Source organism: Peromyscus leucopus, chromosome 1 (assembly GCF_004664715.2).
Source record: "Peromyscus leucopus breed LL Stock chromosome 1, UCI_PerLeu_2.1, whole genome shotgun sequence".
NCBI classification, from domain to species: Eukaryota; Metazoa; Chordata; class Mammalia; order Rodentia; family Cricetidae; genus Peromyscus; species Peromyscus leucopus.
In genome coordinates, this window is record NC_051063.1 from 116,303,988 (window position 1) to 116,331,524 (window position 27,537).

The 27,537-nt window shown below is 37.8% G+C and overlaps 1 protein-coding gene across 1 annotated transcript in view; it reads right to left on the reverse strand.

Annotated features, from left to right (window-relative positions):
- Rab38 (RAB38, member RAS oncogene family) overlaps window positions 1-27,537 on the reverse strand; it is a 64,489-nt gene that overhangs the window by 20,625 nt on the left and 16,327 nt on the right. The window contains exon 2 of the mRNA XM_028894970.2: window positions 20,090-20,370. Within this exon, the coding sequence (XP_028750803.1) occupies window positions 20,090-20,370 (281 nt within the window). The remainder of the gene's footprint in view (window positions 1-20,089; window positions 20,371-27,537) is intronic.

The following is a 27,537-nucleotide window of genomic DNA, read 5'->3' on the forward strand; positions in this document are numbered from 1 at the left end:
TAGAACAAAAGTACTGCCACAGAATGCAGGAACTCACAGAAGGGAAGGACTCACTAAAGTGACGCTCTCCAAGGGAGAATAGATGGGCCTCTAGTTCTATTTTCTATGTGTTTCTTCAGCACCATTTGTTGAAGAGGCTGCCTTTCCTTCCATGTGTGTTTTTGGTATTTTTATTAAATCTTGGGTGGCTGTTGTTATCTGGGGTTTTACGTGAATCCTTTATTCTGTTCACCTACAATTTTGTTTTAGGTCCAGTATGTGTCGTTTTGAGTACTGTGGCTCTGTAGGAAAACTTGAAATCAGGTCTGGTGATATCATCAGTATGATATTTTATGCTCAGCATTGCTTTGACTATTCTGGGTCTTTTGTCTTTAGTGTGAATTTTTGGAAGTTTTTTTCTAGTTCATTGGAGAACAAGACTGGAATTTTGATAGGAATTACATTGAATTTGTAGATTACCTTCATTGGTATAGTATTCTAACAATATTAATTCAGTTTATGTGAATGGTAGGTCTTTCCATCTTCTAGTATCTACAATTTTCTTCTCAATGTTCAAGTATTTTCATTAGAGAGGGCTTTCATTCATTGGTTAGATTTGTTCTGGGGTTTGTTTACTTGTTTTGTTTTGAGGTAATTGTGAACGGGAATGCTTTCCTGATATCTCTTTTATTACATCAATTACAATATATATTATTATTACCATTATATTTTAAAGAAAGTTGCAGGGTTTCATAAGTTAATTTTTCATCCTTCTGTTTTTGGGAAGTGTTTGTCAGTTCTAAAACTATTCTGGTGGAGTTTTTATGGTCTCTTACATATACGATTATAAGGATGTTTTGATGTCTTTCTTTTTCTTTCCTATTTGTATGTTTTTTATTCCCCTCAGTCATCTTATGGCTGTAAGACTTTGAGCAGAAGTTGGAGAGAGTAAGGAGGTCATGGTGGTTCTAGGAGGAGGTCATGAGAAGAATCAGGTGTTTGCATGACCAAATAGAGTGCATGTATAAAATTCTCAAAGAATAAATGAAAATACTTTCTAGTGTGAAAGTAGACATTCTCTTTTTGTTCATGATATTAGTAAAGATGCTGGCAGGTTTTTCCCATTTAAGATAATATTGGTGATAAGCCTGTCGTATATAGCATGTATTATGTTGGGGTATGTTTCTTCTACCAGTAGTTTTGTTATGGTTTTTTATCATGAAGAGATGTTGGATTTTTTTCAAAGGCCCACTCTTCTATCTAATGCATTTATTTTGTCATCAAACCCTGACAGTCTGCCTTCTACTTGACTTTCATTCTACTCCTGCGGGTTCTACTGAGATTTTTATTTGACTTAGAGTTTTCATTTCTAAACTTTAAACTTAGCTTTTAGCATTTCTAACACTGTGTGAAACTTTTCTTTATATTTTTTATTGAATTCTTTATTTCACTCAGCTGTTGATGTGTATTCTCTTTGAATACATTCAGGAGTTTGTGTCCTTGATTTTGTTAAGTAGGCTTATAGTTATTTTTCTGACTTTCTTTGGGATTTCATCTAATCCACTCTAATTGGAATAGCTGACCATGGCACTATGTATCTGCAGTCAAGACTTGCTTTCCTGTTGTACCCTGTTTCTTGTGCATCTGCAAGGCTTAAGTGCTTGGGCTTGTGTAGTTGGTTGGATTTTTCTTTAATAACCCATATTCTTTAAATGAAAGTAACTACAGTGTTCAACTTGGTCCAGGCTGTAATAGGGTTAAAGTGCCATTCTGCTTTTATTGGATTAGGGGAGTAGTTCACTAGCCATGATCTCCAGTAGCATTCTGAGAGTAGAATACTAACTGTGAAACAATTACAGATAATAAACCCATGTGACCATGGTCAATTACAAACAATTGAGCTGTATTAACTTCAAGGGAATAAAGGAGCAGGAAAGAGTGATATATAGAAGATATTCATTACTAAGGGTAAGAATTGAAGGAAAATAAGCTTAGTAAGACTAGGGATTAATATTAGAGTAAAAGAGAAAACTAAAGAATAAAAAGAAATAAGAAATAAAGAATAGTTTTTTTAAATAAATGAATTTTTAAAAAATAATTTTTATAAATAAGAAAAAATAAAGAAGAAAAGAGAAAGTTGGTTAAATAGTTTAAAATTATTAGTGCTACAGATACTTATATTGAAGAAGTAAAATCATGATTTGATAGTGGATAAGACAGAGAGAAAATAAGATATGAGAGAGAGAGAGTTACATGTATTGTAGGTAAATAGCAGAAAGAGCACAACAAAAGAAGTATAGAAACAAATGGAATAATCACACAAACTAATTGAACAATATAAATAAGAAACAAAATAAGAAACACTTATATGTAAATGTATTTGTTACTTTTCTGTTGCTGTGATAAATCTCATGGCCAGGATAACTTATGTAAGAAGGATTTAGTTTGGCTTATGTTTCTAGATGAGAATTCACCATGGAAGGGAAGCAGCTATAGCAGTGAGCTTAGAACTCATTTCTTCCACCTCAGTCATGAAGCAAAGAGAGCAAATTGGAATTAAGGTAAGACTACGAGCACTCAAAGTCCACCCTAACAACATACTTCCTCCAGAAAAGCCATACACCCCAAAGTTCCCTAAACCACACAACCACCTGGGAACCAAGTACCCAAGTGCTGGAACCTATGGGGGACATTTCTCATTTCAACCACCACAATAAATCAAAATTTCAAACAAATAAAAGCCAAAGTGGCATATACAGCTTCAGTCAATATCCCTACTTTGCTGAGATGCATGCTAGATCCAAATTCTCCAGGAAATGTGGTGATATTTTATTTGGACTCTAATAAATAAAACTTGCCTGGGAATCAGAGGACAAAGCCAGCCACCATATTAAATGTAGAGGTCAGGCAGTGGTAGCAAATGCCTCTAATCCTAGCATTTGGGAGGCAGAGATTCATCTGGATCTCTGTAAGTTCAAGGCCACACGAGAACAGAGCCAGGCATGGTGGCACATGCCTTTAATCTCAGCACTAGTTAGCCATAGAGGTCTGGAGGTCTCTACAAACAGACAGGAAGTAATAGAGCTTGTCAGAAAGAGGAAGTGGTGTAGCTGGGTGGAGAGAGGAAGTAAGATGGCAGGGCACAGAAAGGTATATAAGGCATGAGCATATATGAAGTAGCTCTCTTGGGCTGAGGATTTCCTAGTGGAAAGAACTTGTTGCTGGCTTGTTCTATTCCTCTGATCTTTCATCTTTCGCCCCTGGTGTATTTTATTAACAAGAATATTTAGCATTTGTGTCACAATGATATATTTTCTAGAGCAAATTGATGATGGGACATTCTGTTTCCTGGTATGTTTGATTGGTCAGCATTGGTCTGTGCTGGACTTCTGCACAAACATCAGAAAGAGTGGGCCATCCTTCTGGAGTTTCCCAGACATCCATATTAAGTGTTGCCCAGAGTCCCTCACCCACTAATGTGCAAGACTGGTACACTTCCCTGAGTAGATATCAGCACCCAAGGCTCTGATGTGGCAGGCCCTGTTTACCTATATCCTCAGCTTACTAATGCTTGGATTGCTCCTGTCAGCATCATTAGCCTTAGCTTGAATAAATTTGCTCTCCTAAGCTTGAGTTTAGGTTGGCTCCCATGAGGGTCTCTGGGCCTCACACTGTGAATGGGAAGATGAGGTTTGGTGTTCTAGAGACACCATGGTGCAGCATTGTCTCTCTAAGCACCACCCCCACCCACCCGCCCCCTACCCCCGCATCCCTGCTGAGCAGCTTGATTGGAAAGTTTCTCTTGGGATCTGTTCCTTCCTTGCTCCAGCATTGGAGACAGTAATGAAGCATGACTGACAGTGGGTGCATCCTCACCCAGCAGCCTCTTTACGGGTCTTACAGGTCTTTTGCTTTCACATCTACAGATTTTCCATTGCTTTCTTTTGGCACAAGCCCAATTCTCTCTTTTCCCTCCTGCTTTCTTCAGCGTTCTGGGTTCGACTGTGAATTCCCTTATAAAGTTACCATTCGATATTTCTACATTTTATCTAGCCAAAAATTACTGTGATCGTCTGTCGCCATTCCACACTTTTCACCTCTTTTTGAAGTCACAGATGTGTTCTTTCAGATTTATCAGAGCATAGGAAAGTGCTGCCTGTCCCTACTGGGCCACCTTCCTTCTCCCTATGACATTCTCATTGTTTTAGGATATAACTGGGCACAGCAGGCTAAGCCAGACTTTGAGTACTGTCTCAGCATGTCAGGTCAGTGGGCTGGCGGCTGAGGAGCTCTGCTACTCCTCACTTAAGTCTAATGGGATATTGATTTTCCCCCAATCTCAGCAGGCTCTTGCAAGAAATCAATATCTCACTTGCAGTGAAGCAGACAGAGATGAAATGGAAGGCCTTGGGATGATAAGGCTGTCACCAACAAATCAAGAATGCTTCAAAGATGGCAAACAAGACACCATCCGAGAAGGCAAAGCACCACAAAACAGGGGGCAAACAAAGTCAATACAGAAAACAATAAAGTAGCACAAGGAGGGAGAAGGCAAACAGGTCTTAACAATGACGCCCTCCTGAAACAGGAAAACCCTTGCCAGGTTTAGAAAGAGGAGAGAGACATTGGTTCTGACAGAGGAGGCACAGCTTTTGTCCATTTTTTTTTTTAAGTAAGAAGCTGGCAAGGAGAGTATGTTGGTGAATCAATTGCCATGTATTTCAGTCCCAGCTCGGATACTAACTGGATGACTGGAAGTAAAGTCTACTTACTCATCCGCTGCTACACTTTCCTCCCCACATTATAAAATTAGGACAAAATACTATTTTTCAATTGCAATAATTGTTATATATTAACAAGGATTAGAGTGAGAAAGCAATCATCAAGTAAACAAGAACATGCACACATTTCAGTTAGGTATGGCAGGACAAGGAAATGTGCCCATTTATTTTCTTTACCAATATTCTGCAAAAAAAAAATCTGAGAGTAACAATACATTAAATAGCATCTTAATGGTTAGAATAAGAAAAATGTGCATTTATGAGATCTTGACATAGTTTTAGAAACTTGGAAGTAATGGAAAATTGGTAATGAGTTGGTTAGCATGTAGATAGCATAGTCTGAAGTTCATGTAGAGAGAGATACAGATGAGAGAAACTTCATGTTCACAGAATCCAACCATCCCTAGAATTGCATTTTAAGGTAGCTAAAGTCAGAGGGACAGCCTGAAAGAATGTAGCACTCCATTCTACTATCTAAACTACCAGCAACATTGGCAACATCTAGAGTCTGAATCAAATATACCCATATCATCCAAATAGCCTAATAATAAAAGAATAGAATGTTTAATCAAAATGAATACAATAAAAAATATTGAAAAGCATTGAAATTATGTGGAAGAGTGAAAAGTTCACAGACTTAAATGAAATTATACTAAATCAGAAAAATCATAAGGAAAGAACAACAAAAGAGAAGAAAACTACCAAAGGAATATATATTTTTTTAGACTGTAAGTGTCTATGTTAAAAGGACTCGGAGTCCAGGAAGATAAATGAGCAACAGCCATAGACAGCAATAATGTGTAAAATTACAGATTACCAGACTTAAGTATATGACCCCGAAACCTGAAAGACAATGGAAAATATCTTCAACATAAACTTGTAAGAATCAGAAGGTAGGAGCCCTCTACACAGCAACACAGAGTGTTATGCAACAGTGGAGAAAGACTGTCCAGCAACAAAGGGAAATAGTTTTAAATGTAATATTTGATACCCATCCAGAGAACCAAAATTGTGTGAAGCTGAGAAAACTCCTACTTGAAGCTATCAGAATCAGAAATGTCCATGCAGCTTTCCCTAAACAATCTCAGAAGCCTGTGTTCCAATAAAATAGAGCCGTAGCACAGGGCACCAGGGAGCAGGTGAGTCATACAGTGGAAGAGCAAAGGTGACCCCATAGAGGAGAAGAGCGGAGTTCCAGAATTCCAAGCTGTATGATGAGTCTTCAGGGCAATCGAAACAAACAGGAAGTGGGAAATAGAGGAGCCTGGGATGGAGCCTACTAGAACAAAGCTATTCTCAACAGAATAATCAGTATGAGGGAGAATTTTTGAAAACACTAAAGAATAAAGTTTCACTGAGGATAATCCCAAATTACAAACTACATACGGAAATAAAGTTGTCATGTTTAATTATATCAGATAGAGTCATTAATTATGATTGAACTAAAAGCAGTGGCAGAACCACTGGAGAGATTTGGGGTCATTGAAGTGGAAATGGACATGTACAGGAAGCCACCTAATATAGCAGACAACATGTAGGTTTGTCTATGTACCACCAACTAAGACAAAATAATAGGAAACTTCTATTTATATTTTTGGAAATAAGGAAAATAACATGGAATATGAGAGTTGGATAAAGAGAGCTGCATTCTAATTCAGACTCTGCCATAAGCTAAACAGATGATCCCAGGCAAATAAGTTACTTTCTCTAGCATCTGCTTGTGCTTTGTAAAGGTTGATGAGAAACTGGTAGAATAAATAACTTAGGAGAAAGTCCCTTTAAAAGAAAACACACATGTTTATAAAGTTTCATTAATATTAGAATTCTCTGTGGCCTTGTAGTGACAATTTTCTAAGGACTTGTAAAGTTAGATAACTCTGGAGTAGCAGCAACATGCTCTTGCGTAGACACTTGACATTAAGATGAGAAGTCTGAGTGCCTTCAACAATCCCTGGGTCCCTAATGTGGTTCCTAAGGCTCCACTCTACACCCATGAAAAAGGAGTTATCCTGAGTTTCCCTTGAGTCTTCCCTTAGCACCTCCTTAGGCTTAGTGACCCTGATCAAGCAGAAAGCAAGGTGCTTCGGTAAGATGTGGGTAGAAGTTTTCTAGCAAATTCTCTCACAGTTCTTATTGAGAGGACTTTTTTTTTTTTTTCATCAAACTTCACACTGTACCAGAATTGTTTTCTGGGCTTTCCCCCAGGGGACCGGGGGCTCTTTGATTAAGAGACACTGACCTTAGTTTTCAGTGTCTCAGCACTTAGCAAAGGGCCCACCTGCAAACACAGCAAACTTTCACAGGATGCTTTGGGAAGGAATGAATGAATGAACACTATTACAATGATGTTAATTAGTTTCCAAGTCAAAGTCACTAAGGCAGTATTTTCCAAAACAAAACAAAAAAAAATTGCATTTTCTACAATTATTTCTAAAAATTAGACCAAAACACCTACAATTTCAATAAGACCTACAATTTCAATGTCCCTGATGTGAAATCCTCTTCAAAACTCATTCACTGTCAGTGGACAGATCATTGGCCTAGATATGAAGATGAGGCCTGATATGTTCAATAAACATCACTGAAAAACTTTCCTGGGGCTCTAGGGGTGGCTTAGCATGTTTATTACTCTTGTAGAGGGCCTGAATTCTGTTCTTAGCACGCACATTGTGGCTCACAACTGCCTTTATCTCCAGTTCTAGGAGATTTGATGTCCACTTTTGGCCTCCTCAGACTCCTATATACATGAAGTTCATAGAAACTCAGTTAAGCAAGCACACATACATATAAATGAATGAACAAACTTTTTAAAGAAATTTTATAAAGCTTTCTTAGAATTCTGTTCTTTATTAGTAAAAACAGACAAATACGATAGCCATTTTGTATGCCATAAATGACAGTACCAGAAAAACATGAGAGGACCTTGCAAAAGAAAATCAGTGAGGAGAAAATGTAGAATACCCTGGGTGATCAGATCCACGGACTAATGTCAGGTTCTTATTGGATTATATAGTAGCATTATCAGAGTTTGCAATCCCAGTTTAGGACGGAGGGCATTGAGGGAGGAGGAGGCCTCCTTCACCTTCATTTCTACCCTCTGATCCCATTCCCCATCCACACAGCAGGGCACAGCAGCAATCTGTTTCCTGTGCTAAGTGTCTGGAGAGCTTTCTAGATGAAAGGACTTGCATACTGTAGAATCCTTCTGGAAAACACAGAATTAATTCAATTTTTATCCTCTGCAGAGTTCTCTAAAGATAGAAATTGTCCATAAATGGCCGGGAGAGAATAATACAGTAGACAAATCTTCTGGATGTGGCCTTGAAATGCACAGCAATAAACAATGTTCTACTCAGTAGCTTCTGACAAAGCAATCACCTTCTCTGTAATAGACATTGTATTGGGTGACAAACAGGGACACTTACAGATGAGGGTAAAGCCCAAGCTATAGAAGAAATGATTACTACATAAAGTCTGAAGTGAAGGAAGAGATAACCTGTGGTCAGTAATCTTGGATATGAAACTGAGTCCTGAATGAAGAGAACAAGGTGCATAAAGGTAGGAAGTAGATTCTTCCAAGCAGAAGGGTACAAAGACCAAGAGAAGACTTCATGTCATTCAGCATAATTATGGAAAGAGATGAAGTAAAAATAAATAAATAAATAAATAAATAAATAAATAAATAAATAAATAAATAAAAAACAGCAAAGCTCTGGGGAAGCAGGTAAGAGGCTCTCTATGGGAGTTTTTGATGCTCAGGAGAGAGGATCCTAAAGGATGAGTAAGAGGTTATAGTAAAGATTAGTTTGGCTAACTCTATGTGAAGTTAGCTAGCATTCAAACAAGATGATGGTATTTGTAGAAATGCACTGCAGTCTAGACACATCAGTTTTGCAATCTCTGGGTGGTATGAAGGCACAGATCTATAAAGAGATGGAAATCTAAAGAGTGGAAAAAATTAATGCCTGGAGGTAGATATCCAGACAGAAACAAGAATCCATTCGCAAATTCTGTTGTATTTAATCATCTCTTGAATGAGGACGATGACCAATGTGCTCTACTGGTGGAGTCTAGAGTTCAAACTTTAGTTATAACTTACATCTGGAGGCACAGAAGCAGTATTTTCATCCCTAATACCCCAGAGCTTTATGAGATGTTCTTATTACCTACAGTTTTATGAAGTAGTGATTTTGTGTTTCATATGAAGCTTGAGCTAGGTGGAGCTTTGGGAGGATCTTTAATCTTTGAAATTCCAAAAAGAGGTGCATAGCTCTTATTTTCTTTTTTTTAAAAAAAAGAAGCTACTGAAATAAGTATAATGTAGAGTTGGGAAATGATTAAAGGAGAGTGCAAAATAAAATGTTGAGTGTGTAGGGAGATAGATCAGTGGATAAAGCACTTCGCCTTGAAAGCATAAGGAATGGAGTTCAGAACCCCAAACCCACATAAAAGCTTGGCAGGTATAATGAGCCCCTTGCAATCCTAGCACCTGAGTGAAAGAAACAGGGGATCCTCCAGGCAAGTTGATTAGTGAGACTAGCTGGAGTCAGAGAGAGACCCCTACTCAATAAATAAGGTGGGAAATGATTGTAAAAAAGACACTTGGTACTGATTCTGGGCTTCCACATGCATGTGCACACATGCATATGCACTCCCTCACACTTGTGCAGTCACACCCTTGTGAACACACATACACACATGCACATACCACACATGCAAACAAAACAAAAATAATCCACTTCTTACAGATCCTGTTAACTCCAGCCTTCCTCTAGGTAAGCTCATTAGTATATAACTTTTGTTCCCTTTCCCACAGTGAATTCATTCCCACAAGAACAATCTCTAAACCCATTCAATATATCTCTCAGGCGAAGGATGGAGGCAGTGGGACCATCTACCAAGGTATCTGGGAAAGTTCTTTGAGTTTTGCTTAAAGGAGCTCCCTCATTCTCTCCTCTCCAATTCTGATACTCAGTCCTCCCTGCAAATCATACTCTCTCACTCTGAATGTGTTTCAAAGAAGACTTAAGAAATTCAAGGCACTAAGGGAGTAGCTACAGAGAATTCCATGATTTGATTAACAGGATTTTCAGAAAAGCCTTTGGAATCCAGGTGCAGTGACTGCATGGAGGTGTGTTATAAATGTCTTATGTATGGTGTTTGAAAATTTCATACTTGAATATAACATTTTTGGTCAAGTTCATTCCCCATTCCTACTACTCTAATCCCTCATCTATGGCCCACATCTGCCCTATTCTCTCCAAATTCCAAATGTTCATTAAAAAATTTAATGCTAAAAGCACTGCCTTAGTTAAGGTCTATGTCAATGTAAAGAGACACCATGACCATGGCAACTCTTATAAAGGACAAACATTTAATTGGGGTGTCTTACATTTTCATAGGTTTAGTCCATTATCATCATGGTTCAACATGGTGGCATGCAGGCAGACATGGTGCTGGAGAAAGAGCTGAGAGTACCGCATCTTGACTTACAGGCAATAGGAAGTGGTCTGGCTCACTGGGGGTGGCTTGAGCATATATGAGAATTCAAAGCACACCTCCACAGTGACACCTCGTCCAACAAGGCCACACTTCCTGATAGTGCCACTCCCTTTGGTGGCCAATTTATTTCAAACCACCACAAACACTGAGTCCACTTAGTGCTGTCTGTACATGCATGGGGTGTAAGGACGTCGACTGGGGCACAGTTAGCCACTCAAGAGTTGAATCCCTGAAGAAAACTGATACTTCCTATCCCAGAAGCCATCAATTGCCAATATATTCTCAACTGGAAGTAAGACTTCATGCCCACTTTCCCTCTCCTTGCTGAGATTTGGTCTGGCTCGATCCTTACATAGGTCTTGTACATGTTGACACAACCTGAGTCCATATGTCCAACTGCTTTTTTTGTGTTCAGAAAACATTATTTTGCTGTAGTTATCCACTATCTCTATCTTTTAAAGTCTTTCTGTTCCATCTTCTGCAATGACTCCGAGTCACAAGAGGAAAAGGAGTAATAGAGATGTCCCAATTAGGGCTGAACACTCCAAATTCTCTGCATTTTGACCAGTTGTATAAATTGTTACCCACTGCAAGAAGTTTTTTTTTTTACAATGTATTTTTTATTGAAAATAGATTCTTCTCTCATAAAATACATCCTGACCACAGTTTCCCCTTCTTCTATTTTTCCCAGCTAACCCTCATATCCCATCTCCCCCAGATACACCACCCCCATTTCCTCTTCAGAAAACAGTAAGCCTCCAAGAGACAACAGTCAAATAGGACAAAACAAAGTAAAATAAGATGAGGCAAAGGGCCCTCATATTCAGGCTGGACAAGGGAACCCAATAGGAGGAAAAGTCTCAAGAGCAGGCACAAGAGTTAAAGATATACCTGCTCCCACTGGTAAGATTCCCACAAAAACACTAAGCTAACAGCCATAATATGTATGCAGAGGACTTGTTGCAGACCCAAGAAAGACCACCTTGCCACCCTGCTTAGTTGATTCACTGGGCCATGCTCTCCTGGTGTCCTACACCCCCTCTGACTCCCATAATATTTCCTTTCCCTCCTTGCAGGGGCGTTACCCATTCTCCTAGGGAAGGGACATGATGGAGACCTCCAATTTAGACTCTCTTTCCCCATAATGTCTGGATTTTATTTATTTATTTATTTATTTATTTATTTATTTATTTATTTATTTGAACTAGGGACTGAACCCACAGACCTATATTTATTAGGTAAATGCTTTGACACTGAGGTAAATCTCCAGCCTAATTCATAATTTGATGGCATTATTAGGAAGTAGTAGAAGTTCTCAAAGTTGGGATATACTTAGGTTAAGTAGGTCATGAGGGATGTGCTGTGGGATGTTCTGTATGGCAAATGTGTTGCTCTGATTGGTCAATAAATCAAACACTGATTGGTCAGTGGCTAGGCAGGAAGTATAGGCGGGACTAACAGAGAGGAGAAAAAAGAACAGGAAGGCAGAAAGAGACACTGCCAGCTGCCACCATGACAAGCCGCATGTGAAGATGCCAGTAAGCCATGAGCCACGTGGCAAGGTATAGACTTATGGAAATGGATTAATTTAAGCTATAAGAACAGTTAGCAAGAAGCCTGCCACAGCCATACAGTTTGTAAGCAATATAAGTCTCTGTGTTTACTTGGTTGAGTCTGAGCAGCTGTGGGACTGGCGGGTGAGAGAGATTTGTCCTGACTGTGGGCCAGGCAGGAAAACTCTAACTACAGGGATGTACCCTAAAAGAATACTTCTTGTCCATATTTCCCCTTCTTCTTAGCCTCACTCTCTCTTTCCTAGTCCCCTTTTTCTCTCTTTTTCCTTTTCCCCTGATCTTACCCAGTCTATCCTTGCTCCTGTCTTTTTCTGATTCACATGATGTTGCCCTCACCTCAGTCAGAGAACCATGGATTGAAACTTCTGAAACCACGGACTGAGAAATCTATGTAGACCTCTCTTTCTTCCACGGTGTTTCTGTCGGGCATTTTGTCATGGTGAAAGAAAGGCCTATTTTCATTGCATGTGTCCTCTCATTAGACCCTAATCTTCTGGAAAACAGGCTCAGACTTTACTATCTGCAAGTGTCAGTTGCTCAGTAAGTAGTTATTATAGATGGCCACAATCGGGGAAAGCTACAAGGTAGCAAAATGTGGTGCTTGGGTGATTAAGCTGGGCTGATGAGACACCTGCATTGAAATCTCACCTTTCTTACATGCTAACCATGAGTACTGTGGCTAGTCATTTACACTTTCTACTTTAAACTTTGATGTCCTCATCTGTAAAACAGAAAACTAACAGCAGCTTATTTACAAACTTGTTTGAAGGAAATCAATAGTAAAGTATTTTATGTAAACCCATAATACTTTGATAAGAGAAGCTGTTTTTATAATAAAACTCCATGGTAAACTTTAAAAAGGGACAGATGTTGAACAGTTCAGGGTTTGCAGTCTACAAGGCCTCTGTGTAACTTAGATGTGCAGGTTACAAGGCCTCTGTACTTGAAGCAGTACAGGAGCCATCAGTAACCTGTAAACCAGGAGAACAGCTCTGCTCTAATAGAAGCTTAGGTTAATACAGAAGGGGCTTGTATTTTGCCCATGGGTCAAAATTTACTGACACTTGCTAAGTTGTCTGAACATTAATCATTAATAAATGGACCTTATTGGAGATTATTGATCTTGGCAGTAAATAAATAAAAAAAAACAACCCCTGTTCAGGGTGAGTTTCAGCATATGGCATATAGTTGGAAGTTTTTCTGTGTCCTGCTGGGCCCGCGGTCGGGACAAATCTCTCACCCACAGTCCCACAGCTTTTTATAAAATAATCACAGAAAAGCTTAATACAACTGCTTGGCCATTTGCTCAGGCTTGTTATTCACTAGCTCTTCCATTTAAATTAACCCATAATTCTTATCTATGTTTAGCATGTGGCTTGGTACCTTTTTTCCATTCTGCCTTCACATCTTGCTTCCTCTGTGCCTGTCTGGCCAATTCTGACTCAGCCTTCCTCTTCCCAGAATTCTCCTTGTCTGCTTATCCTGCCTAACTTCCTGCCTGGCTACTGGCCAATCAGTGCTTTATTTATCAACTAATCAGAGCAACACACATTCACAGCATACAGAACGATATTCCACAGCAATGGTACCTAAACTAGGCTCCCCTGAACAAGTCTCAAGATGAGATACTATAGTTTTCTAAATGTGGAAAAAGTAAAGGTTGGAATTCCGAATTATAAAATCAAGAAATATGAAAGACAGGGTGACAGGTACAATACTGTGCCTTCTAATCACCAAACCATGGTTATATTTGCTTATAGTCTTTTTCTACTATCCTGAAATGGGATGTTAGGCTATCTAGTGAACTGTAAGCACATAGCCAGAGTATATTTAGAGAACTAATTAGGTAAAAATGGAAATGTTATTATTAATTTATGCTGATCTGTAAGCAGATGGGTAGCTTGAGTTTGTGACTAGGGCATAAGCCACTCTCAAACTCAGGAAAAGATTTCCATTTCTCAAGTAAGGCATTAAGACTCTGTCAAAAATAATTATTCAGATGACGGTAATACAGACTGATAGTCATTATGAAACCAATCATGACTATTAAACACACCCATAATCTCCTTTAAATTATACCTTCTAACTTCACTTTGACTTTAGATTTCAAATGGGTCTCATTCTTTTATGTTCCCAAGTTCTAACAGCTCCAACCAGAAGAATTAAAAATGCAGGATAAAATGTATGACCAGGTTAAAAGCCATGGCCAGAGAAGTCAGGCTAGCTGCATCCTCTAACTTCATCGAAATCCATGGGAGCTGAGTGTGTAAACTGTTGTATTTTCCTTAGGACCTTGTTAAAAAAAATAATGTTTCTTTCAACACACTATGTGCTTAGGGTACACCATTCATAACACAGATCCTGAAAGAAGTCACCTGATACAAATTGTGCTCATCAATGAATACACAAGGGACTATCAAGGTTTCTTTTTTCACATTTTGACATTTGAAAACTAGAAAGAATCAGAGATGGCTTATTACTTGATTTAATAGAAAAAGATTTTTAAAATAATGTGTTATGCTCAACTCATTAAAAAGGAAATTAGAGTAACTATTTACCCATACCCAAGTGCAATTATCTATGCAATTCCAGTTTGTATAAATGCAAGTTTTATAACTGTTTATTTTCTACATGCCTGTAAAATAAATGATGTGTGAGACTACCCTTGAAAAGGCTTCCAGAAAACTCGCCAGTCTTAACTGCTTTCTATGCCAGCTTCTGAATAGCTTAAAAATAGTAAAAGAGCTCACTAAATTTAATAAAACACACAGAAAACTTTCCCTTTACAACAACAACAACATAATTCTAGGCTATCATTCCCACTGTTCTGTTATACATGGGGCAAAACACTTAGGAACTGCCACTCGATACAGTTGTCTAATAGAAGAAATAGGAAAAAAAAAAAACCTGCTGCGTGTTATGACAGAGCATCAGACTACAGGCCACACCTTAATTTTTAAAATACACTACATTTGATATAAAGAAATGTGTATTAAAATAAAGAAATAAAATAATTAGGCAACTTTAGGGAGGTCACCTATGCCTCAATTTTTATTTCTTTTGAATGATAATAATGCCTACCCCATGAAGTCTTACAAATAATTGAGTGGGTTCTTACACAAAAATCTTTGTACAAAGTAACCTCAAGGGTTGGAGAGATGGCTCAGTGGTTAGAGATGCTTCCTGTCCTACTTCCAGAAGAAGCAACTAAGAAAAATATGAAGAAATGGGATGGTTTCATGGGTAGTGGTGCTTGCTGTCAAGTCTGACAACCTTCCATTCCTGGAACTCACATGGTGGAAGGAAAGACCTGCTCCTTTGCAAAGGTTATTCTTGGACGTATGTCAAGATACACACACCAAAACAGATAAAAGTAATAAAACTATTATAAATAGCATATTAAAGTGTGCTTGTCAAGACTACGCAAAGCTTAGAGTTCAGTCTAATTTGTATCACCTCATGAAATCTGTGGGCACATGCTTGGAATCCCAGGGCATAGTGGCAGAAAGATCAACACTATAAGGTCAGCCTTGGCTACACAGTGAGTTTGAGGCCAGCCTAGGATGTGCAAGACTTGTCTCAAAAGTGAAAGAAAAGAAATAAAGAAAGACAGAAAGGAAGGAAGGAAGGAAGGAAGGAAGGAAGGAAGGAAGGAAGGAAGGAAGGAAGGAAGGAAGGAAGGAAAGCAAAGCAAAGCAAAGCAAAGCAAAACAAAAGATTTATAGAATTTTTTTTGCATAGGTGAGCTAAAAAAAATCCCTAAAGATAATAAATATGTTTAGTACTTACTAAAATTCCAAAAACCGCTGCAGTGTAAAATGTCCACTCTTCTACTACAATAAGTCGCACCATCTCAGAAGGTGTACAGTCAAGCACATTCATTCTCCGAGCAGAAGGCATCCACAGGCATATTTACTTTTAAGCCAAATTTGGGAGATTTAATTTAAAATAATTGCTTCCCAATGTACCTATTGATCCTAGAGCACTCTTGGAGATGTGGGTCTAGAGAGTCACTATACGCAGAATAGAAATAGTTGAGGAAATTTGTCAGAAATGGGGCTTGAGCTAAAGGAAAACAAGAATGAAGACACTGCAGGTTTTCCTCTGTGGATTTGATTCATCTCAGTACTACACAGGTACAACATGCTTCATTATTTCCTGGCTACGCTGTTGGCACCTAATGTCCTACTTGTGAACATAACTGCACCTGAAGCACTACACTTGAAGAGCAATAGGAAGTGTGTGTGTGGGGGGGGGTAAGATACAGGAGGACTTCTCTCAACAGAGTGCAGCTCTGTGTGTCTCAGAGAGAAACACAGAAAGTAAAAACCAGACTAGCTGCTGGGCTACAGTAACAATCAGTAGGAGTGTGTGTGTTTGTGTGTGTGTGTGTGTGTGTGTGTGTGTGTGTGTGTGTGTGTGTGTGTATGATACAGTAGAATCAGATTTAATGCATCTGAGAAATCCAAATACATTTTCCCAATGACTACAACAATTTTAGAAGGTGGAGAGAAAGCAAATCGCAAATTTGTAAGAGGGAAGACTCAGATAAAAGGCACCAGTAACGCACCAGGTGAACCTGTTAGCTGTTAACAGGTAGCAGGGTTCAGTCAACACTTGAGATGAGCCCAGATGGCAGGACCCCAAACTTTTAGTATGAAAGCACATTAAGAAGATTATCTATGACCACAGAAAAGCATAAAACATTCATTGTTAGAGTAAATTGAAAGAGTAAGATAGACTGGGCTCCTGAGTAATGTACACATATAAAGTGTAGGAAATTTTAATAATTATTTTAAAATTACAAGCATAAACCAGGAATGTTTGGGGGAAACTGAGACATTTGAGCAAACAATCATATGCTACCTAGAGAATCCATTCAGGCAGGCTGCACAGAAAATCTGATTTAGTAAAGATCATTTTTCTTTCCTTTGAATTTAGTATAAAAAGAGATAATCTAAAGATTAGATGTACCACAATAAAGGTATATATTGTTTTCATTTTAAAATTTGTTAGTCAGCCAGGGGCTACCATATTGTTCCAGCAATAATAATAACACAAAGTTGCTACAGAAAATGGAAGGCTAAGACAGGAAGTCCTACTCAGCGATGGAGTCAGCAGCTGGGCAGACAGTGGTTTCAATCACAAGTTCTAGTTTCATTTAAGAAAGGGCAAGGCTGCCACTGCTGCTTTCCACAGGATCTCTAACAGGAAGTGTCCATAAGGGTAAGCCAGAGCGTGTGGCTTTGGCTCCTTAGTAGTTTTGGAAATGTAAAAGGAGAAGAATGGAAATCAGATGTTCATTGCCAGCTGATTATGATGTCATGCAAGAGATCTTTAACTGTTTAAAGATTTCCTTTATAAAAATGCTTTCTACTCGATATGTTCCCTGGCCCAAATGCAATCAAAGAAGGAACTGTTTGCTGTTCCCAAATGCTGTCATCTCAGGAACCAAAGCAGTCTAACCTGGGGCTCAGCTTCATAAAGGGTGCAATGCTGTACTCAAAAGTTAGCAGACCTTTATCTCAGATCTGTGAGCAGCTTGGCACTTCACTGTGTCCATGATGCATATTATTTCAGAGGTTCCTAATACTGCTGGGGAAAGTTAACCCAGTGTCAGTCAGCCATTTGCTTGAGGACACTCAGAAGGGCAACTCCAACTGCATTGTTTACAGAAAAGAGGGAAGTACAGTGTGGATTCATGGTTCACCACAAGGTCTTGTACTCTTATGGACATGTTGCTGTGAAATTCTATGCCCTGCTCTCCCACACTTGTCCACAGCCTCTCTTCAGACTTAACACTAGTGGGAACATGAAGGATTAGAAATATAATACTTAAGTGGGAGGGTCAGCCAGACCTTAAGTTAATGAGCATAGTGTTCTCAAACAGATACAGTTTGGCACTGCAGTGAATGAACCAAGAATGTCAGAGTGAAGTGAGGAAAACAAAGTTAAGAAAGGTCTTAGGCCCCAAAGTAATTCCAACCCTCTCCATAGCTCATAGCCTCCTCTCTTTCTTCTTATTAGTTGTCAATCACTATTCAGCACACTATAGATTTTACTTAGGCTGCGCTATGGCTCTCTATGAAGACAAAATTGTGTCTGTTTTTACAAACTTTTGCAGTTTCACTCACAGAATTTTTGACTGGTAAGTAAGAAATACTTGATGGTTTTTAATGCAATGAAAGAGTAATAAAAGAACACTTCTACATAGAAATCATTTGGTCCAGTTTACCCATAGCTACAAAAAGTAATCCAGAACCCTATGTCTCCTTATGCCTAGCTGAAGAGTTTAAAAAAGAAAGAAAAAAAAGGAAGGAAGAAAAGAAGGAAGCAAGGAAAGAAGAAAGAAAAAATCTGAAGGAAAATGCAGAAGATATGACAGTGGAGTGTGTGACTCGGGGAAAAAGAGCGAGTGAGTTAGCTTATATTTTGGAATGAAAAAGAAAATCCAGGCTAACATCCAGGGAAAGACTGTAGTTGTGAAACTTCTGTAAGTTAATCAAGAACCAAGGGAAAAATAATAAGAAACAAGCAATTAAGGATTAAAAGAACTGGAGACGTGCTCTGGAACAGGAGAGCCCTTTTAAAAAGACAACACTGGGAACTGGGGGACAATAACCTCTACACACAGGAAAGCTTCGAGACAGCATGTAGGCAGTTCAGGTAATAAGAGTGTCCTGGAAATCACTATAACAGACAATGTTTCAGGTAGAACCCCATCAGAGACCACCAACTCCCTTCCCCTTTTTATCATTCTGTGAGTTAAGCAGCAACTTAATCCTGCTGGGTTTACACTTCAGGGATACTCTCAAACAAACTTTTTCTTTTCTATTCCTATAGCCACTGATCTTGAGGAAGGTCATTTTCCCATAGGAATCCAGGTAAGGTTGAAATAAAAGTAACCCTGTTTAGTGAAATGTATTATTCTCCCTATTTTAACATATATAGCTATATTTAAGATATACAATATTTATCATATTTATAGTCAGAGTACTATGTAATAGAACACCCCAAACCACTTTAAATGATGGATATTGAAGAAATTTCACCCACAATTTTCTGGGGACGTGTACAAATGTCTATAATGAAGTCTACATACGAACTCCATAAGTAAAGAGACAATACCTGTCTTATGTACACCTGAATCCCAAACAAGTATCAAATGCTTGGTCTTCACAAATATCTAAATATTTGTTTTAAACTAATTAACAAAAGTAGAACAGCCATGACAAAAAGTATACAGATTGAAATCCTAATAATCTAAAAGATATATTTAAATTCACACAGAAAACTATAACAAGATAAGGTGATGAATATGCTAAGTGTCCTACATTGACTATCTTCCAATGAATAAATGAATCAAGGCAGTACGTGTGTGTCATAAACTTGTGTTATATTATATGCCAATTAAAAGTAAAATGAATGAAATAAATTTTATGTTCAATGATATTTTCTTTTAAGATTGAGATTTAAAATATAAACCAAAAAGGGAGCTGAGAGTGAGCATAGAAAAGAAAACTTGTACTAAAAAATCAGAGATCAGTGAAAGGCCCAATTTTAAGTGCAATGCCTTTTTGTACCACAAAGGATCCTGGGTCTTGCAGCTTTGCCTAGGCTCCTACTTCCTAGTACTTCCCAGTCTCCCAGGAGAATCAGAAGAACCAAGCTATGCTAATTACTCCACATTTGTACTATTCCCTTTCTTACCCTATCATTTCAGTATTCCCAACATGGTGGTCCTATATCATTGTCATTACTTCATTCATATGACAAAGTGTAACTCCGGACATGCAGGTGAATGGATTTAACAGTCACAGTGTGAACTTAAGAATAAGGCAATGACACAGAATGTCACATCCATTTCTTTCGTTTCCTATGAAATTATAGGATCTTTTAAGGACTAAACACACCTGGTATATAGTGAGCTTGAAAGAGTTGTGCACAATACAAGAATGCTTGTGAAACACACCAGTGTATAGCTAGCTCACAAAAGTTGTGGAAGTTTATAAACTATTATCAGTATGGCCATGTACAAGTGGTTTTCCTTCCTTAGTCATAATCATCTTAAATAATAGGTAGTAATTTCATTCCCACCCTCTCATTACCTTGCTATGAGACAGAGCATAAAGCAATTTGCAAACTATATCATTGGGCAGAAATTTCACAGTAATCTATGATAATGATAATGGTTATGTGCTGGGCTCTTTATGAATCTTAGTCTATTAGGCTTATTGTTTAATGTGGCCTTACCTTGGCTGAAGTTTCAAACCATCCTACGAAACCATGCTCCTTGCAGAACTGGTCCATCTTGAGTCCATTGTTCATAAGCACATCCTTCCCCTGGTCACATTTGTTGGCCAATAAAACCACTGACACTGGCTTACCATTAGGGAGAGTTAACTTTGAGTCCAAATCATTTTTCCACTTTGCCACTGCTTCAAATGTGGCTGGCCTGGTGACATCGAAGACGATAAATGCTCCCATCGCTTCTCGGTAATAGACTCTTGTCATGTTTCCAAATCTTTCTTGACCTATCACCAAAAAGAACAGAATTCAGAGAGTTTTTAAAATTGGAATCATAATTATACACTACACTAGAGATTCATGGGGCCTTCAAAATGAAAAGATGATGCAATAGAGAGTTCTATTGCTAATTTGGAGTGGATAAATATCCAATTATGTAGCTGTGTTAGTTAATCTTTACAGCCAGAAGGGAATCTTTCATTTAAAAACATGGGGTTTTGTATACTGGGTCTGTGAGATGGCTCAGCAGTTAAAGGCTCTTGCTGCTTAGCCCTAGACATGCATTCAGTCCCTAGACCCTACATGCGAAACAGAGAAGACAAACTCCTACAGCTTATCCTCTGACCTCCACAAGTGTGCTATAGTATGTGTGCATGTGTATTTGTATGTGTGTGTTTGTGTGTTCAAACACATGCGTACAAAATAAGTAAATAACTGTGAAAATTATGAAATATTTATTGAGAAAGTACTGTGTAGTATGCAATATTCTATAAATCTGCTTATATGGTATCTTAGTAGGTGTATGTGATTATTTACATTAAATTAATTAATGCTGAATAAAATTTGAAATTCAGTCTATGAGTCACAGTAGTTAGCTACATTTCAAATATTCAGTAATTACATAAAGTCTTCTTTGAAGTTCAGGGTAAGATGAGAGATTAGAAGCTGTGTCTGAGCCAGTTGCTGGTGGCTTACCCCTTTAATCCCAGCACTCTAGGAAGGCATAAGCAGGCATATCTTTATGAGTTCGAGGCCAACCTTGTTACAAAGCAGTTCCAGGACAGCCAGAGAGCTGTTACACAGATAAATCCTGTCTCAAAAAATAAACAAAAAAAAAAAAAAAAAAAAAAAAAAAAAAACCAAAAACCAAAACAAGAAGCTGTGTCTGTGAAATTGGATTGAAAAAAAAAGTTACTATAAAAAGCAATAGATCCTATTCCTGTAAGAGAAAGAGCTATGGAAAACAGAAATATACTTTGGTAGATTTTTTTGCCCACAAAGCAGACAACATTCCAGCCAAGCCACACTGTCTGTATGTACCCTGGCAAATTCAACTGTAGCTACCTGGGAAGAGGGTTCACAGGCAAACAACAATGTAAGAGGTAGAGAGAGACAGTCTTGATTTTAGAAACTAGAGGGTGGACATATATTTCAGGGAAAGGTGGCCAGAGTACAGCCAGCTGCGGAGGTGGAGGAAGTGTGGCAGAGGTGTGTAAAGCTGAGAGGAGCTCAGCACTCTCACACCCACTCCTGCCCTTGGCCTGAATGAACTAAAGCTCAAAGGACCTTGAGAGTGGAACTTAGTACAGTGTCCTGATGGGTACAACAAAGCTTCAAGCAGAACAGGCTGAAGAGAGCATCAGGAGTGTGAACCTGAAGTTGAAACTTTTCAAGAGTCCTCAACCTATACTCCTGCCACTGCCTAGATAAGCTATGAGACTTGGTATGGTATTCAGATAGACTCCATAAAAGGTAAACAAGGGGCAGGTCTCCCAAACTCTTTCACAATCTCAATCACAGAAAGTTCTGACAAAATGAATGATCTTCAAATCACCAGAGACAAAGTTGTAAAGGGACAGCAGGTGTCACAGACTGGAAATTTGGCAGAAAGTGGACTTCAGCTACACATTTTTTTTCTCACTTGCAAGGACAAACTGATGTACCTTGTTTGAATTTTTGACACTATAAATCTCCCCTACCCACCTATGAAGACTGGTTCAAAAGACAATACAAGGTGAAGAAGAAACTATATCTTCCCAACTAGTACTCATAATGCCTTCTTCTATTTCACTGAAGAGCTATTATCATCATCATCATCATTATTTACACTTTTATAAATTAATTGTTTTAATCTGGATCTCAGGGTTTTTTTTTTAAAGCTTTTATAACTGTCCTTCCTTTCTCTATACCTACTCTAAAATATTTTCTCTGGTAATTCTCATAATTATATTTCATATATTTTCCTTCTTATTATTCTATCTTTCCCTCTTCCACACTCTCTCTTCACCTCACTCTTAAATATTGATACCCTTACCTCTAAAGGCATTACAAAATATAGTCTTTTAGCAAGTACCCGAGAAGCCCTGTCTCTGAACTCTGTCAGAACTTAAGCAAGAGAACAAATTATCTTCTTCTGAACATTAAGATTGAGAATACTATTAAATCTGAGGCTGTGGTTGGTTTCCCCTCTAAACAACATTCTAGAACATAAACCTAAGTAAAGACAGATCACCAGGGAACAAACATAAAAATAAAAATAAAAACAATAGAAAAAATAGGAAAAAAATAAAAGCTGAGAATACCTCTAATTTAACAGAAGTGTGAAGTACAAATGTATGAAACAATCCACTCTGACATTTCCACAATCTCCCAACTCTTCAAAGAAACCAAAGATAATGAGATTCAAAAAATGCTAGAGAAAGAGCTCAGAGTCCTGTGTTAAAAAAAAAAAAAAAAGATTAGAGACTACAATGAAAACTGAAGAAAGCATATGAATGAAGTAAGGAAATTGGAACCTGGACAGCAAAGATACTAAAGTAGATAAAACAGTAACTTGGAGAAGAAATTCAAATATCAAATACTTGGAGAACAATTTCAGAAAGGATACTGAAACTCCAAAAAGAGAACCAAATAGAAATTTTAGAAATTAAAGAACAAAATCAATCAAATAAAGAACAGTGAGAAGTATGTTCAACAGAGAATCCCAAGCAGAAGATTCTATTCAGGAACAAAGGACAAAGCTGGGAAAATAACAAATTCACTTATGTAAATATGAAATTAATGAACATGATCAAAACGCCCAAGAACTATTGGATGTGTTCAAGATACAGAATCTAAGAATCCATGAGGTACAAAATGGATCTGGTGAAGCCTAGAGAAATAGAAAATATATTAAATTATAAGAGAAATTTTCCCATACCTGGAGAGATATTTAAACGTAAGAGGCATTTAGAACCTTCAAATAGATATGACTAGAGAAGAATTCACCACAATATACCTGCTGAAATGTCAAAATTACCAAAAAAACAAAACCCAAAAGAACATTGAAAGCTGAAAGTTAAACATGTCAACTCATTACATAGACAAATATATCAGAATAACATCAGCTCTCACATCAGCAACCTTCAGACCCAGTGTGAAGCTTCATCACTTCAGAATTGCTATTCTAATATTATTCTAATATGTTCATTGAGACTTTGGGTCTTACTAATCTCATTGCATACCGTCTTTTACTTGCAAGTGTTTTACAATATAGGTTGAGTTATTAAAAAGAAAAGCCGTGTAAGCATGAAATGCTTTGTTTTAAACCCCCAAAGCAAAAAAAAAAAAAAAAATTGCTATGCACAAGAAAGTCATCTCTTAAAACTGACAGACAATTAAAAACCATTTCAAGATAAGAACAAATTAAGTTACTTAAGACAATCAGGCCAACAACGCAAACAAGGTTAAAAAGGGAAACTACATAGTGAAAGAAGAAACAGATTCATCAGTGAGCACACAGGAAATAATACAATTTGTTTTAGGAATAGATAAAAGATGAGAATTGGTCAGGGATCAATCATGTACAACACAGTAAAGCAGAAAACCCCAAAATGAACAGACGGGAGGAAGAACCAACAGCCAAAGAAAAGCATGAGAATATCAAATCCCTCTCAGCAACAACCTGAAATGCAAACAGACTCAACTCACCAATAGAAAAGAAATAGGTCAACTGATGGATTAAAAACAATATTCAGCTAAAATCAATAATAAAGTCCATTACTTTATGTACTCATTTTTTGTTCTTTTGTTGTTGTTGTTGTTTGTTTGTTTTTTGAGACAGAGTTTCTCTGTGTAGCTTTGCACCTTTCCTGGATCTTGCTCTGTAGACCAGGTTGACCTCAAACTCACAGAGATCCACCTGCCTCTGCCTCCCGAGTGCTGGGATTAAAGGCATGCGCCACCACCAACCAGCTTTATGTACTCATTTTTTAAATTCTTACAGAGAGCAAATTTTTTAAATAACCACTATATTTAGTGGCTGTTACATTATATGATGACAATACAGAATATTTGAATCAACACAGGTCATTGTACTGAGCTATAGTGCTCTGAACACTTGACATGCAATGATGTTAAAAATCTGTGTTCTTGGGAGTTTATATTTTAGTGGAAAGACGGATTAACAATTAAAGTATGTAGTATTATAAGGAAACATCCAAAATCTATTTCTATCAAAGGTAATAAAACTAGTTAGTATACTCTATATGTTTACTTCCCATCAAAAATATAATTTATACAAATGACCATGAAAGTATAATTATTATCTTCACTGTTTAGTTTCTTATCATTATTCATGTTATGGAGATTAGGATCAAATCTATATTAGGAGTGTTAGGTAAGCAACTCTACCACAGGACTATGTTCTCAACCACTATCCCTAGTTGAAAATGAGAAAATTGAGAATTGGAACATCTGTGTAGTTTGCACAATTAAAACAGATGGTGAGTTTGCAGAGTCAGAATTCAAACCTCAGCTGCCTGATTCCAAAGCCATGTTATCCACCAACATCAAGTACTTTCAGCTTCTAAACCACACTCTTGAGCTAACTTGACTCCAGATTTATGTTCCAGAAAGAGCCAACTCAATCCAATTTTACAGATACTTGCTGGGGATCTTTAGAATCTGTGCCAGGCTCTGGTCTGTGTCCTCACAATATAACAGTGAACCAAACAGTCTCTCCATTAAGGAGTCTGCAACCCATTAGACAAAGAAATGAGCCTGGTATTGAAGAAAATCATTTTCTTTTAAAGAATAGATTGGTTTGGGAATTAGTTGCAGTTGGCCAGAATCAGTTTTGCTCTGAAAATCTTTCTAATGAGTACTGGCAAGTTTCTTATGCTTTCTCAATTAAGCCCTCCTCATCTGGAAAGTGTCTCTAAGACTTAGAAGAACAGTTTTGTGCAGATGGAGTGTATTAACATAGACTAAGCACTCAACAGTCAAAATTTCTTTATTATGCTTAAAACATAATAGAAATATGATATAAGTTCTATAAACAGTGTTCAGAATTTAAGGCAAAACACTATTATAGGTACTTCAGCAGAGACAAAAAGTGAGAAAAATCCTATTACCTTTAATTATGTCCACTAGTGATTTCTGTAGGCAGTGACTAACGATGGATGGATTTTTATTTTATAAGCCCCAAACCTTTATTTACAATGGATCGTAAAATTATATAAACCAGAACAAAAATAGGTATGCATCTGTTTTCTTAGATAGAATAAAATATTTGAAATACAATGTATTTAGGAAAATGAATGTCAACACAACCTCAAAAATACTTTAGATAAATTTAGAACACAAGAATTTGTGCTAGCAAATTTTAATTCGAAGTAATGAATGTTTTGTAGATTGTTTTCACACTAGGATTAAAGAAAGGATGCTTTCCTAAACACGTCATGGGAACGGATGGAACTCGACGGCTCTTGCCTTAGTCTCTGAGCACTTGCTCATGAATGTGTGCTGGAGAACAGCATTTCATCAGGATCTGCACTTGACAGTCTGATAGTTCTTACATTGGTTGCACCACAGAGAAATTTGAAGCTGTTTTCATAGTCATTCAGTCAATGAAGAAGAAGGGTAAAACATTTTTCATATGACACACAACCCTCGGATGAACTTCCCTTTTCCCCAAATGACCTCTCTTTTTTTTCTTTTTTAATGCATGATACAAATAATGATCTCCTTTGATACTGTTCAGGGTGGGGTATGACATTTCAGAACAAAAGGGAAAAAAGCCTTCTGTGATCATTCAGAACTCTGAGGGCCTCTAGGCTTGTTAAGGATGTCTTATGATCTCTCTAGAGATCTAACCAGATGAAGGGCAGTCATGGGTTATTCAACAATCTACTTGTCCAGGGGTTTGCAAAATACATGGCTCCCAAGAATGAAGATTTTACATTTTAACATATGGACGAAGATTATATTCATAATGTGCAAAAAGCACCATACGGTATCTTACCCTGACTGGCATTTTAAAAGGACAATGAGTGTAAGAAAGTGTGTGAGTGAATGGATCAGAAAGAAGTAGAAGGCGACTTTTCTAGACAGAAAAGATCTTTGTATGTGGAGGTCATTGGGCCAACCCACTGGGAAAGTCTGTATTTTTGACATTCCACGAAGGGGTCACAGGCAGACCGGAGCAGTTCTGGCTCTCACATCTTAGCCTTCCTCTGTCAGCTGACAACCCTCTCTGCTACTTCTTGTTAAAAATGAGAATCATGTGAGCCTCAGCGAGTGCCTACTTGTAGGTAGAACAGAAACTTGTCACATCTATCCTAAGCAAATTTACTTTAAAACAAAACAAAGACTACAATTCAAAACCCATCTCTGCATAACACCACTCACTCAACACACATTTACTGGACAGCTACTTAACTCTGTGCCACTCATACGTAGGGCTTCTGGACATGAGAAGTTTCTTAAACAAGGAGAGTCATACTTGGCTTTTCTACTGAAAGCCTACTTCACCAGGTGGAACAACACTTTCCTTATACCCTCTGAACACACACACTCCATCATAATATGGATATGGCTCATGATTCTACTCCATGCTTTGAGGGATGTGAAATTGTAAACACATTTCTTTAAGGAGTCAAAAGACACAGGCCTTAATTTTATCACTAGTGGTCTTAAACAAACCAAGATAACTTTAAACAAATGTTTCTCTCTGAATCTAGATAGGGCTGATCGTTAAGGTCCCCCAGCTGCTCTCTTTTCTAAGATTTAGTCAAACCTTGGCTCTGTTTTTTAACAGCCTGAAATACTTACCTTGGTGTCACAAGCTCAGGTAAAAATATATACAAATGTCACAACCATAATGTGTATTTAATGGTATTTTTACTTAATAATGAGTGTTCTTGTTTGTTTCCTGTTGCTGTGATAAAATACTAACCAAATCAACCAGATGAAAAGGGTTTATTTGGTTTTAGATTCATCTTCAAAGGAAATCAAGGAAGGGAGGCAAGGCAGGAATCTGGAGTCAGTAACTGGAGCAGAGATCACTGAGAAATGCTGCTTACCAGCTTGCTTTAAGGTTCTGAATCTGCTAGCATTTTTAAAGTCTGGGCCTACTTGCCTGCAGATCAGGCAGTACTGCCCACAGTAGGCTAGGCCCTCCTACATCAATTTAC